General features: G+C 34.5%; 1 protein-coding gene across 4 annotated transcripts in view; it reads left to right on the forward strand.

The window, feature by feature from the left end:
• The window catches only part of CYFIP1 (cytoplasmic FMR1 interacting protein 1), a 61,763-nt gene extending 47,044 nt beyond the window's left edge, over positions 1–14,719 (forward strand). For 3 of the 4 annotated variants that reach the window (XM_058184931.1, XM_058184930.1, XM_058184929.1), the window contains 10 exons: positions 238–437; positions 2,282–2,369; positions 4,475–4,618; positions 5,382–5,472; positions 6,390–6,520; positions 8,200–8,272; positions 8,980–9,074; positions 12,657–12,895; positions 13,720–13,867; positions 13,950–14,719. In XM_058184931.1, coding sequence (XP_058040914.1) covers positions 238–437; positions 2,282–2,369; positions 4,475–4,618; positions 5,382–5,472; positions 6,390–6,520; positions 8,200–8,272; positions 8,980–9,074; positions 12,657–12,895; positions 13,720–13,867; positions 13,950–14,114 — 1,374 coding nt within the window. In that variant the 3' untranslated portion in view covers positions 14,115–14,719. Of the gene's footprint in view, positions 1–237; positions 438–2,281; positions 2,370–4,474; positions 4,619–5,381; positions 5,473–6,389; positions 6,521–8,199; positions 8,273–8,979; positions 9,075–12,656; positions 12,896–13,719; positions 13,868–13,949 lie in introns of those variants that run through there. The other variant, XR_009155319.1, reaches the window with a different exon arrangement.
• Positions 14,720–15,555: the final 836 nt, after the last annotated feature.

Consider the following 15,555-nt stretch of genomic DNA (forward strand, 5'->3'; position numbering starts at 1 on the left):
GAAGCCAATGTATCATATATTTAAAACTGTTACTACAAAAATGATTTGAGACTCTGGCTCTTTGTCCATTATATATGTTTGAAATAAGTAGGCAAGAAATAATTCCAACATAGATCAACAATTTTCTAATGTGCATGGTCACTAAAAAAGATCTAATGCTTTATTTATTTAGAAGATTCTGATTTTTCTATTTCTTTCTTTCCTTATGACTTTTATCTATCCATGAAAAATTACCAGGAGTTGGATGGATTAGTAGAAATAAACAAGATGACACACAAGCTCCTAAGCAGATATATGACTTTGGACAGCTTTGATGCTATGTTCAGAGAAGCCAATCATAATGTATCTGCTCCCTATGGAAGAATCACTCTTCACGTCTTTTGGGAACTGAACTATGATTTCCTTCCTAATTATTGCTACAATGGGTCCACCAACAGGTTAGTGAGACAATTTTTAAATATTTGTTTTTGAATACTTTATTTAATTTCATGATCCTAGTAATAAAGATTGCTCTGATAGTTACATGTCAACGTTATTGTTAAGCAATAGCCAACTTAACTCTGAGGTTTTAAGCACATGATTCTTGTTATCAGAGCTTTCTATGGACAGGGACTTCTATTTTTTTAAAAAAAATTGAAATAATCATTTTCAAGAAAGAGATTCAGCAGTTGGCTCGAGGCATAAATATTGGAGAATGACCTTTAAAATACTAGCAGCTTCCTAGTTTTTTGCAGCTTCTTTCCCAGTAGTTACTAGATATTTCTATGTGTTCTCTTGTGTGCATTTTTATATATGTGCTTGTGCTGTTAAAATTGTTTGTACTATGTGGAGCATGGTATTCGATTCTAGCCTACAGGTTTTATACAATAGCCTCACTATTCATGAATGCAGAGGGAGCAAATATGAATGGAGCTTTTGATCTCATTTGAACTAGAACAAACTATGTAAAAGAAAGGCTTTAGAACAATTGGGTAGATTCAAAGAATTAAGGTTAAAAAAAATAACGGGCAGCCGTTCTGACAGTGCTTGCATGTAATGTGCAGTGATAATATTTTATATATGTAAGCGTTACATTTTCATTTTTGTGCGCAGTAGAATAAGGTCTTGTACAAATGGAAGAACCTGGTTGGATTGTATTCCAGTTTTGGCATGTATCGCTCCAGTTTTATGCTGGTGATATACATTTGTATATAACTATTTCAGACTGTACAGGACCAGTTGTCAATATCCTGACTCAGTGTCTGAAGTAGTAAGGGTTTGAATGTGACAAAAGAGGCTGAATTCTTCTTAAGAACTACTTCAATTTCACAAAACTGAAGGGTACTTAAGGATCCAGCTCTTGAATGTGACTAAGCAATATGTCAGAAAAGGGGACTTTAGAATCTAAATTTTGATTTAGCAATCTATAAAGCATACTAATCTAACTTCGATGAATATCTGAGTGAGATTTTGATGTATCATGTATACACTGGGTAGTCTCGGAAAACAAAGCAAAACCAAAGATTGATAGTATTATAATTATATCAACTTCAAAGATTTTTATCCTGAAAGGCATTCCAGCTATAAGCAAATAATGTTTTTCTAGTTAATGTGTGAAGTCACGTACCTTCTACATACCTTAGTGTTTAATTTTTTTGTAGTGATGCTTTTCTATTGCATGACACATTAATCCCACAGTCAAATTTCTCATAATTCACATAATAATACAGGAATAGGATCTGGTGAGGTGTAGTGCTGAAAGTGTTGGACTAGCACAAGGTCTGATGTAGTGTTTAAGGGGTTGGACTGCCACAAGGAGACCCAGATGTCAGTCCATTCCCAGCCAAACAAGCTCATAGGGCTTGTCTCTTGCTTGTCTCTCAATTCCTCACTAAATTGTTGTCTGGAAAAATAGAAGAATGTTAAGAGTGACAATTTAAAATAAAGGCAGGATATAAATCTAACAAATGCTTTTATGACTAAGGTGGGACTTACACAATTATAAATTGGGTTGCTATGATGGACTATAGTCTGGATTGCCAGCAGGGAGGGAGTGCAATCTAGATGATCAAGAGACAACTCAGTTCAGATAGTTTATATGTGTGTGTGTAGGGGGGGGGGGGAAAGATGAAGACAGCCCTCCCTAATAGTTCCCAGAGTATATTTCTATGATGTTAGTAGAATGTTTTTAGTTTGACAAGGTTCTGTCCATTAGTGAGAAAAATAAATAAAGCGACTTGAAAGAATCACATGTCTTTCTTGGTTTTTGGAGCCTGACAGTTGCCTTGTTTGGTTTACATAGGTTTGTTCGAACAGTACTACCATTTTCTCAGGAATTCCAGAGAGACAAGCAGCCCAATGCACAGCCTCAATATCTACATGGATCGAAGGTTAGTATTTTTTCCTTATTTGTTTTTCATGTAGCAGGTGTTTGACAATTTTCATTCTGTAGCACTACGTATTATATTTAATTTTTCAGTCAGTACTTTTTTCAGTGTGGTCCACTCTATAACTTGTGGGTGTAATTGTTTTATTTGTTTGTGAAAGGATGTACAGGCAGTTGTCGACCGTTCAAAGTTGATTATCAGACCACTCCATTGGCAGATAAAATGATCCACTTTTGTCCTAGTGGTTTTGGTTCTACATAAAGGAGCTTGAGAACGCTATGTTCCAAAGCAAAGTTCATCCTTAGTTCTAGAAAATGAGATCATAATAGAGGTAGCCCTCTTAGAAGGTATCTCATTTGGTGAAAGGTTTTGCCAGTGAAGCAAAGAGGCTATCCAAACTGTTAAACATATTTTATTACATCACCCTTTTATGTTGGCACATTCTCAGAGTAAAACTGATCCTTGACTGAATTAAAAGTACTGGTTGCTGAATGATAATGCAGACATATTACATTTGTTTATAATCTACAAGCAAGTGGTACTTACTTAATGCTATAGTAAGGAAAAAAGCACAATGAAGGTTTGATATAATACAAGGAACATAATTTATGGAATTTGACTTCTTAAAATTCTCTGCAGTTTATAATTTCTATGTTTTTAATACATATTTTTTAGCTTTGCTCCAAATTGAAATGCAACAAAATCAGAATCCTTTACTGTATACAGTATAATTAAATTGCCTATTTAATTTGACTATTCAAGAAAGTAATGCAGATATACAAATATATGAAGGTATTTTTCACAGGATTTCCCCCCCTAAATTATCAATATTGGCCAATACTTACAACTAGTCACATTCTATAAATTATGCTCAGAGTAAAAATCCTGAGATTGTCATAAAATATTCAAATAAAAATGAAAGTCTGCAAACGAACAAATAGATTTCTTTATGGTTCATAGTTGCTGCTACATGCTTTTTGCATAATCCCATTCTTTGACCTTTTGTTTACAGGGGTTTCTTGTGACGAGGGTTATGTTATCTTCACCCTGTCCTGCTTCCTAAGGAAACTTTCCTTTCCTTTCTTCTTACTTGCTAATGCAAAGGCATTCTGAAGCACTCTTGCCAGACTCTGCTTGCTTCATTGGCGATTCAAGTGAATAATACTCAATTCTTTAGTGACACCAGAACTGAACCATTGGACTGAGGGGGAGGGAAATGTCACATTAGAAAGGGCATTTGGGCTTTAGTATCTTTAAATTTGTTTCACAGTGCTATTAATTATCTATATCTTGTTATATTTCTTGTGGCAAAACAGTCTTTGTAACATTAGGCTGATATTAACATGTAAAAGATTTTCCTATACATTTTTGTGTGTATTAGATTCATTAAATGGCAAATTCATATTCTAACTTGTTTTATCTCTAAAATCTTATAATATAAAGTAGTAGAAATCATGTGCCAAGTTTTTGCCAGATGTAATGGGCAGAGTGTCAGATTAAGACTGAGGAGATCCAGGTGTTATTTCCGCTCAACTATACAACTCTTAGCAATTTCAGAGCTATTTGATATTTCTTTCTATATTTTGAATCTACCTGTAGAAAAAGGGCAGCATATAACAACTTGTTTTTAAATGTGGATCTTGCTAATTCAGTGTAATAATTGCAAGATTTTTTTTTAAAAAAAGAGATGAGTAGTTGATTACTGCAATGTGCTCTATTTGGGGTTGCTCTTAAAGACCACCTGAAAGTTACAATTGGTCCAGAATAGTGTGGGATACATAGTTCAGAGTACCTTGCCCATATCACACTGCTGTTGTGTAAACTGCATTGGCTTCCAGTTTCTTTCTGAGTGTAATTCAGGATCTAGTTACCACCTTTAAACCCTATATGGCATAGGTTCAGATTATCTGCAGGACTAATTACATTTAATTAATTACAAAATTCATTCTTTTACTTTAACTGAAGGTATCATATATTTCAAACATCATTTTACTTTTTAAAATTAAATGTAACTTGATTCTCTGAAAGGATTCTTTAATATATTTTGTAATGAAAGGAGAAATACCTTCTAATTTTATTTGAATGGCTTGCGTTGTTCTCTTCTCTAGGCTTTGAATCTGGCATACTCTAGCATTTATAGCAACTATAGGAACTTTGTAGGCCCCGCTCATTTCAAAGTGATCTGCAGACTACTGGGATATCAAGGGATTGCTGTGGTGATGGAAGAATTACTGAAAGTTGTCAAGAGTCTGGTACGTGGATTATTTTTATTTCAGTAAAATAGAAAAAGCTACCCTTTATTCAGGTTCATTTAATCACTCAGGTTTTGAATTTTATGTTCTTCACAGATTTTAGATCACAATTCATACTGCTCCAGCCATTAAAGGAGTATCTCTGGGTATGCCAGTGACTGTAATTGACTGAGATAGTATGAAAATAGGAATTACAATTTTGTGTAAAAATCATTCTTAATTATATGATTCTTAGAAGCATAAACATTAATCTAGGGCTGTTTCCCTTGAAATATAAAATTTCATACTATAGTATTGATGAAAGAAGAAAGTCACTGGAAGTTTTAGTTTATTAATTAAAAATATTTGACATCTTTCTACCATTTCATTTTGGGAATTCAGCTTGTCCCACTGTTTTCCAGGGGATATCATCAAAGTATTCTTAGTCATATCTAGCTAATTTGCCTAAATTTACATCTTGTATTAGCAGTAAACAATACAATTTATGTTTTCACTCAATCATTACTCTTTTTTAAATACACAAATGTACCTATATAGAGATGAATTGTGCTTTTTGTACAACTATTGCACTTGTATGTCTTATCATAAACGTGTATACTTTGAAGCATTGTTCACATGGCAGTGTTCTCATTTTTATACAAATGAACCCTGCTTAAGATGGCAGTACAATTAAAACATTGCTTGTGTCTTATGAACCCAGTTCAATTTATGCTTTATTCAATTTACGCTTATTTAGCAATATTATTTATATTTGCTTTCTCAGTTACAAGGCACAATTCTTCAGTATGTAAAGACCTTAATGGAAGTAATGCCCAAAATCTGTAGGTTGCCTAGACATGAGTATGGCTCCCCAGGTAAGTTCAATTTTAATTATGTTAATAATGAATGTTTGTTTCTTCTTTTTATTGGGTTATTTAATAAACAATTTTAAGTAGGGTTTAAAAAGATTAATATTGCTATATTTTAGCTTTCAGTTTGTGATAGATTGGGTTAATATATTTTCAGGTTTCCTCCAAAATATTTTGTGGGCATCAGGGGTTCCATAATTGACCTTTGTTGACTATTGATACAACAACAATCTCAAGATTTAGAGAAAGAGTGTCCAATGTTGGTAATTTTAAGAATTCCCCAACCAGCCATAATATTTTTACTTATATGTATGAGAGAGAAAAACAACAGTTCAAGAAGGCATCACTCCTGGTATCCTGAAGTATTTTAAGGGAAAAGAGATTGTCTTAATAGAATTTAAGCCTACGGGATTTAATATCACAACTTTGGCTTCCTTATCTAGATACAGGTAGTCCTTGACTTATGACGACAACTCAGTCCAAAATTTGCGTTGCTAAGCACAACTGTTGTTAAGTGGGTTTTGCCCGATTTTATGATCTTCCTTGCCATAGTTCTTAAATGAATCTGGCTTCCCTGTTGACTTTGCTTGTCAGAAGATTGCAAAAAGTTGTCACATGACCATAGGACATTGCAACTGTCATAAATATAGTTGCCAAGCATCTGAATTTTTATCACATGACTATGTGGATGCTGCAGTGGTTGTGTGAAAAACAGTCATAAGTTATTTTTTTCAGTACCATATTAACTTTGAACTAAATGAATCATTTAAATTGAGGACTATCTGTAATGAATATAAGGGGAAAATACTAATTTTCTTTTAACAGCATACTGTAGTGTTGACTTATGTGACCTTTTATTCTTTCCCTTTGCCTCTGTCTCTCTCTCTTTCTCTCTGTCTCTCACCTATTACCACATTCTTCAGGAATTCTGGAATTCTTTCATCATCAGCTCAAGGATATTGTTGAGTATGCTGAACTGAAAACAGTGTGTTTCCAAAATCTGAGAGAAGTGGGAAATGCTATTCTCTTCTGTCTCCTCATTGAGCAAAGCCTGGTAGGTGTGGAAAAGCAGTGTCAACAACAGATTACAGTACAGTGAAGCTAAAAGAGCATACAGCATGTACTGTAATGCCATCATGCAAATGCATCCTTATATATTTCTGTCTCAAGTACATAAGACTGTTTGCATAATGACATTGTCATACATGTTTCAGCATTTGCCCCCTGCTGCAGAAGCCAACCAGTGCTATTGTTTCCCTGCCTGCTTCATACATTAAAGATTATGGTTTATGGCATAAAATCAACCATCAATTAAGAACCTTAACTTTCAAATACTTTTTAGTTATTTATAGAACATAACATTGTGAAGAAGAAATTCTAGCATTTTTCATAAGAATTCATAATTCAAAATTTGCACAATACGGCTGTTGCTTTGGGTCTTTTTCTGTTCAAAGGAGAAGTTCTATTTCTTTTATGCCCTCTGCTGTCTGGTTTAGAAAAAGGACTTTGAAAAATAAAAAATAAAAATCTTTCTTTAGAGAAATTACAGAGAAGCTCTCAAACACTCATGAAGATACATGAGTATTCAAAAATTAGAATGGTTCTTCTTATCTAAGTGCTCGTAAAATGTTTTCCAATTTAAAAAAATATTATATATACTTGAGACTGAGGAGAAGCAGTCCTTCAACAGTAATTTTTCCTAGCTTCTCAGCAATTCTACATATCATCTAAGGTGTCTACATGGGTGGCTAAAGAAATTAAGCCGTAGTGACTGTGTTATTGACAGTTTGCCTCTTTTTATTTGCATTGACACGTACATGTATAAAAAGAGGGGGCTTTGCATGGTGGTGACTATATATTCTTATTTGAAAGTTCTGCCAAGCTAGCTAGAATAATCATTGGGAAGAAAAACCTGTGCTGTAAATGCCCAGTAGCATAATCTGTGTACTTCCTTCGTTCATTCCGCATATTGAAAGTATATTCTGAAAACAACCATGTTTGCTACCTTATGAAGACGGCCGTCCTGAATTTTTGGTGCTGTTGGAATATAAAACAGCCTCCTGGCACAGCTGGTTTCATCAGTGTTAAAAGTCCAAATGAACAATTATCAAATTCAGTACATTTTGAAGATACCTTTTTTGAAAATGAAATCCCTGTCATTACTTTCCTGAATTTTGGGTTCTATTATGAAAACTAGCCTAGAGGAGATAATGGATTTTAGAATAATGTTGAAAACAAAAGCTTAATTCAATGTCCAGTTGACATCTTTCCATCTGCTGCTTGAACGATGGAAATTAATAATTTGTGTTATGCTTTTTGATAAACTGATATATGGCTTAATTGTTTTGTTCATAAAATAAAGTTTTATTCTGCCCATAAAACTACTGTGCTATTCTGATAAAAAACTTTTAGACTGAGGCAAATCTACCAAAAGATCATTACATTTAAAAAATGTAATACTTGCTACCCTGGTATTGATCAATGCATTCCTGCTGGTTGTTTGAGTGGGATTAACCATGTTCCTCAGCAGTATTTCCCTTTTCATTATCCTCATTTATGAAACTGGTCCTATACATGGTGGCACAGGCCAGTTTCCATCAGGAAATCATGGGAAAAAAGTTCTCTTTTTTGGATATTGCTACTTCAGTTCAAAATCAGCCAACAACTTTAGTGTTGCAGTCCGATTCCCTATCACAGCTTTCTAGTGTTGTATCTTTATTCTCTTTGTTGCAGTCATTGGAGGAAGTTTGTGATCTATTGCATGCAGCGCCATTCCAGAATATTTTACCAAGAATTCATGTCAAGGGTATGCTTTTTCCTATGGCTTTCCAACTGGAATACTCGTGCCAAATGATGCTGTCAGTGTGGGACTGCAAAATCAAGACAAGAAGCTAATGAAGCATAGCACACATTTGTATCAGAATTAAATAAGTCCTTTGTTATAAGTGGTGCATATCTATTGTGCAAAGAATAGATTAAGCAGCTCACATGGCTGGAGAAACTTAGTGTGATTAATGAAGTGAAGGCACTTTCTGCACTTTATATTTTTTCCTCATTTAAGTTTTGTTTTGAGCAGTTTCCCTGCCTTTTTTTTCTTGTATTGTTTACACATCCTACTAGTTTACAAAATGAAATTTCATCAGTCTTTCTTGCTTAGTAGTTAAGAAAATGTGTCATCTTTGTCAGATATTTGCAATTGAACATTTTCTTTCACAATGCCCATGTGCATTTAAAAAATTAGGATGTTTTTCTGCGTATACAAAAAAAGTATGTGGCAGCAAATATATGTTTAAACTTCACAGCTCCATTTTAGGAGTGAAATAAAAAGTTAGTATTTATTTTGTACTCTCAAATCTACAAAATGTGGTGGTGGAATAAATCAAACAAAACTTTAAGCTGAAACAGGCTTTATTAGCCTCTTTAAGACTCCGAATCCAGAAAGTTGGGATAAAAGAACAGTATCATCAATAAATGAAAAATAAGTCACATTATTCTCTCTTTGTCTGTTTCTAGAGGGGGAAAGACTTGATGCTAAAATGAAGAGACTAGAATCAAAATATGCTCCACTCCACCTTGTTCCATTGATTGAAAGACTGGGAACACCTCAGGTAGTCTTTACGTTTTTTACAGAACCGCCATTTTACCTACTTGCTTATTACTATGTAGAGGAAAGAGCTTTTTGGCATCCTATGTTGCTTGAATTAGTAATGTAATTTCTAAAGAATGAGATTTTATCTCAGTGGATTCATAATTCAGATTTTAGAGAGTTATGTGCCATATATAACACCAGCTAGCCAGATTATGTGATTTAGTGACCACTAAATAAGGTTGGCCACAATTAATATTTGGATAGAGAAACTATTTGGCAGAATTGGGCTGTAAAAGTAAACTGGGAAACTGAAACAAAAGGGACTGAAAACTATTTTCATACTATACCAAGAAACTGCACAAATATGCCTATATGAGTTAGTGAGAATCAAAGATGCCCCCCCTTTTTTAACTTATATATATTTAAGGTTTACAAAAACATTATTTTCCTGTTATTGGGAGAAAAAAACTCTTGGATATTCAATTTTCATATGTTCCAAAAGAAAATAACATTCTCGTTTATCAATTCCATTCATGAGAAAAATATTTGTTTAAGATGTTTTAAGGAGTATTTTGACAATATTTTGTGCCATTTTGTTTGAGATATACAGATTTATTTGGAATGTTGAGAGCAAATTTAGTCTAGTAGTTAAGGCACCAGGCTCAAAACCAGTAGGTCATGAGTTCTAGCCTTGCCTTATGCTTAAAAGCCAGCTAGGTAACTTTGGGCCAGTCACTCTCAGCCCACAACATCAGGCTAGGGCAGACCTGGGCATTTTACGGCCTGCAGGCCACATTTCGTCTGTGGACTGTCCCTGCACTTGTGTCAGTGGAGGGGGTTGTCAGCTGGGGGGAGGCAGTATTGGCAAGGACCTGGGTGATGGGCAGGGGTGTTGATGATGGGGAGACAGGGAGGTGGCCATCTGCACAGTCCCAGTTTTACACACACACACACACACACACACACACACACACACACACACACACAGTCATGGCCGAAATTGTTGGCACCCCAGAAATTTTTCCAGAAAATCAAGTATTTCTCACAGAAAAGTATTGCATTAACACATGTTTTGCTATACACATGTTTATTCCCTTTGTGTGTATTGGAGCAAAACAAAAAAAGGCAGGAAAAAAAGCAAATTGGACATAATGTCACACAAAACTCCAAAAATGGGCTGGACAAAATTATTGGCACCCTTTCAAAATTGTGGATAAATAAGATTGTTTCAAGCATGTGATGCTTCTTTAAACTCACCTGGGGCAAGTAACAGGTGAGGGCAATATAAAAATCACACCTGAAGCAGATAAAAAGGAGAGAAGTTCACTTAGTCTTTGCATTGTGTGTCTGTGTGTGCCACACTAAGCATGGACAACAGAAAGAGGAGAAGAGAACTGTCTGAGGACTTGAGAACCAAAATTGTGGAAAAATATCAACAATCTCAAGGTTACAAGTCCATCTCCAGATTTGCCTTTGTCCACAGTGTGCAACATTATCAAGGAGTTTGCAACCCATGGCACTGTAGCTAATCTCCCTGGGCATGGACGGAAGAGAAAAATTGATGAAAGGTTGCAAGGCAAGATAGTCCGGATAGTGGATAAGCAGCCCCAAACAAGTTCCAAAGAAATTCAAGCTGTCCTGCAGGCTCAGGGAGCATCAGTGTCAGCGCGAACTATCCGTCGACATTCAAATGAAATGAAACGCTATGGCAGGAGACCCAGGAGGACCCCACTGCTGACACAGAGACATAAAAAAAGCAAGACTACAGTTTGCCAAAATGTACTTGAGTAAGCCAAAATCCTTCTGGGAAAACGTCTTGTGGACAGATGAGACCAAGATAGAGCTTTTTGGTAAAGCACATCATTCTACTGTTTACCGAAAAGGGAATGAGGCCTACAAAGAAAAGAACACAATACCTACAGTGAAATATGATGGAGGTTCAGTGATGTTTTGGGGTTGTTTTGCTGCCTCTGACACTGAGTGCTTTGACTGTGTGCAAGGCATCATGAAATCTGAGGATTACCAAAGGATTTTGGGTTGCACTGTAGAGCCCAGTGTCAGAAAGCTGGGTTTGCGTTCGAGATCTTGGGTCTTCGAGCAGGACAATGACTCCAAACATATGTCAAAAAGCACCCAGAAATGGATAACAACAAAGTGCTGGACAGTTCTGAAATGGCCAGCAATGAGTCCAGATCTAAATCCCATTGAACACCTGTGGAGAGATCTTAAAATTGCTGTTGGGAAAAGGCGCCCTTCCAATAAGAGAGACCTAGAGCAGTTTGCAAAGGAAGAGTGGTCCAAAATTATGGGTGTAAGAAGCTAATTGATGGTTATAGGAAGTGACTGATTTCAGTTATTTTTTCCAAAGGGTGTGCAATCAAATATTAAGGTAAGGGTGCCAATAATTTTGTCCAGCCCATTTTTGGAGTTTTGTGTGACATTATGTCCAATTTGCTTTTTTTCCTGCCTTTTTTTGTTTTGTTCCAATACACACAAAGGGAATAAACGTGTATAGCAAAACGTGTTACTGCAATACTTTTCTATGAGAAATACTTGATTTTCTGGAAAAATTTCTGGGGTGCCAACAATTTCAGCCATGACTGTATATATATTATATATATATATAAAATCTTTATTTTTAAACAATTCATCTTTAATCAATCAGTGTAACATTTGGGCACAATTTTTTTGTGTCATCATATTCAACATTTATCGTTTTCTTAGTACATATTTATCTTTCTTCTTACATAATTATGTAAGATTTAATATACAAAATTATATTTAACATGATAAAATTGCCCCCGTATGTTGTAATACTCTGATTCTTCCTTCCCTCTAATTGCTAATGTTAATCTACTCATTTCTGCACATTCTAATATTTTCTTAATTAGCTCCCCCTTTGTAGGAATTTTTTTCTGTTTTCCAATTTTGTGCAAAGTACTAGTTTCTTGTGTCTCACTTCTGGGCTAGGCAACAAGCCAGTTGATCAATTCCTGTTGCAACTAATGGATAAACATTTGGTTGATTTGAAAAAAATATATGGAAAAATGTGAGAAAGAAACAAAAATATTTCAAATGTTAGTAGGCCCTTTTTGGATTCAGTGACTACATCTATTAATACAACACTGAGAAAACATAATAGCTAATGATGTAAACATAATGTGGAATTTCACCAAAATATGACACTTTTATGTAGAATTCTAGAATTAATGAGCTTGGGATTCAGCAAAGAGAATCACCTTCTGCAGGTGAAAAGAAAATAATACATTTTGTTAAAAGAATGATTTGAATCTTTGTCAATTTTTGAAGGCTTTCAATTGTAGAAACTGAAGATGGATCAGTATATTTCTCTATCAAGTAGCTTTAATGTGTTAAAAGAGTGAGCTGGTTATATGTTAATATTGTATACATTTTATTTTCAAATGTTAGTTACACATACATTATTTTGTATGACTTTCATCTAAATTTCAGTAATTAAGTAAAAACCATTTAAAATAGAATGGGAAAGTATCATTTTCCATCCTATTTGAAACTCAGTAGCTCATTTTCACATTAATAAGTTCTTTATAGACTGATACTGTACTGTTGGTTGCAATTATAGCAAATTGCCATCGCAAGAGAAGGAGATTTGCTAACTAAGGAGCGTCTCTGCTGTGGACTTTCTATGTTTGAAGTCATCTTAACAAGGATTCGAATATTCCTGGATGATCCCATATGGCGTGGCCCTCTCCCTAGCAATGGTGTGATGCACGTAGATGAGTGTGTGGAATTTCACCGCCTTTGGAGTGCAATGCAGTTTGTATACTGTATTCCAGTGGGAACCCATGAATTTACTGTGGAGTATGTATTCAAATACTGGCAAAGGCACTGCTATTTATTTATTTATTTTATTTATTTATGAAGTTAGATATTATTATGATATAACAAAGGAATTAAGAATTTATTGTATTACTAAACTCTTAATCCCCTTGCAAATATCAGTAAACTATATATTAATGTTGTTACAGCTGCATTACTCATTTGGATGATAAAGTCTTAAGACTTTAATAACTACATTAGACCAACACGTTAAAATACTATTTTAAATATAGTTTGATAAATGCAGAAATGATAATCTGATACACAGTTGACTATGATTACAATGATTCTTTGTTTTTCAGCATCTAAACTTTGGAGCTATCAAATCAGTTTTATAGTTTTTGGGATGTTTCTGTTTCATGTAATTATTTCTTTAAAACTGTATGAAGATAAAGATGGAATACTGAGGCAAAAATAGCATACAGTAGTATTAGGCAAGGATGCAGAAATGGCTATGTTTTTCTGATCCCCAAAAAAGCCAACACGAAATCCACAGAATTCAAAAAAGCCAAGACAAAGTAGATAAAATCCAATATTTGGCTCTTTCTTTGCAATTTTTAATGGTTAAAGAGACAGATGCTTAAGGCATCCATTTCACCCCTAAATCTAAAATCCCATCCTGAATGGATCCTGCCCTATCCATTTCTGAAATATAGTCTTTGACTGCAAACTTATTAGCAGCACCATATAATAAAAAGATATTGCAAAATTCTGCAGAACATTGTCAGGATTATTATGTATGTCAGTATTATATGTAGTGACTACTAAATATAATGTAGTGGTTTCTCTACACTTTTACTTCGTAGACAATGTTTTGGAGATGGGCTGCATTGGGCTGGCTGTATGATTATTGTGCTTTTGGGACAGCAGCGTCGATTTGATGTGCTCGATTTCTGTTATCACTTACTGAAAGTACAGAAGCATGATGGCAAAGATGAAGTCATCAAGAATGTGGTAGGTTTGACCATGGTTTATTTCTCACTTTGTGTTTCATTTTGGTATCTGCCTTTTACTGATTATAATTTTCATTTTGTAGCCTTTAAAAAAAATGGTTGAGAGAATTCGTAAGTTCCAGATCCTGAACGATGAAATTATTGCCACACTGGACAAGTATTTGAAATCTGGTGATGGAGAAAGTACACCGGTGGAACATGTCCGCTGTTTCCAACCTCCCATTCATCAGTCTTTGGCCAGCAACTAGAAAAGACCTATGATCTTTTGAAAATAATGGTCAGTTGCAGCACATTTTGAAACTAGATTTGTTGCCTAAGGGAGACTGCCCTGATCTTCATTGCTTTCCACGGTCAACTAAAATGTTTGAATGGTTGTTTTCAAACTCAATGACTGTACACAAATTTCAGATTTTAGACTACTTTTTAAATACTTTTGATAAAACACTTTGCAATGCAACTATTTTAAGCATAAATCTTTGCGTTTCTCCAGTTTTTGTAATTGTTTTAAAGGCTTAATATAAGGGATCTTTATTTACTTTTGCTAACGAAAGTGAATTTTATTATAGGAGTATGCTTGAAATGTTTTTGTCTAAGGAAAGTATAAAGCTGCTCAGCTTATCTTTTAAAGACACTCCGTTTGCTATTTTTTAATCAATAGAATGTTCTCTTTAGAAAACTATTTTAAACTATGTAATCAGCTTTGGAAATAAAAGATTTTAATGAGATTTTAAAAGTATGATGTAAGATAAAAATAATTAATGCTTCATGTTTATTCAGATTTAGGTAATCGGTTAATACCCTTAGAATAAAGGTCTTCTGTTTTTCTGCTTCTCATATAACTGGTGAATCTGAATCCTGTTTTTGTATCTCATTGGTAGCAATTAAAGTTGAAGCTGGAATTATTGTGGAATAGTATGTAGGGAACACAGCTTACATTTACCACCTTAGAATTATACATGTTTCAAGGGTTTACTTATGTTTTAGATAAATTGTCTTCAGACTCTTAACTGTTCAAGAGTTATACTTTGATGAGTCATTATTCAATAGTTAACAGTTTTCTAAGGGTTTTCTCTGTTCTCTCAAAATTCTGAATTAAATATTACTATAATTTTAAAGTATTGTTTGGCCTTCCTGGTCTAAGAATCACTGTTTCAATTATGTATAAAGTCAAGACATGTTTGCAAGAGAAATTATCTCTGTATCCAATTTTCTAGGTACCCTAATTGTCTTTATAATGTAGGCAGTAATATTAAAGTTTCTAATACAATGCAAACTATTTTTATAGATTATCATACCCGTGTTTCCCCGAAAATAAGACCCTGTCTTACATTTTTTGAACCCCAAAATAAGCACTTGGCCTTATTTTAGGAGAGGTCTTATTATTTTGGGGTGCGTGGAGCAAGATGGATTTTTTCTTGCCATCTTACCCGATTTCCAGCTCTGTGTTTAAATATTTTTGGGGAGGTTTTATTTTCGGAGGGCGGAGTGGAGGGGGGAGGAGAGGCTTATTTTAGTGCATGCACTCAAAAGCCCAATTGGGCTTATTATCAGGGGATGTCTTGTTTTTGGGAAACAGGGCAGAGATGATCAACCCATAGCCATAAGAGTTTTTTTCTACTTTGAAGTAGGAAACACATAGGCTAAGTTCACAAAATATTTAGCTTGGTTAACATAATGTGATAAATTTTG

The sequence above is a fragment of the Ahaetulla prasina genome, chromosome 5 (assembly GCF_028640845.1).
Source record: "Ahaetulla prasina isolate Xishuangbanna chromosome 5, ASM2864084v1, whole genome shotgun sequence".
Taxonomy (NCBI): domain Eukaryota; kingdom Metazoa; phylum Chordata; class Lepidosauria; order Squamata; family Colubridae; genus Ahaetulla; species Ahaetulla prasina.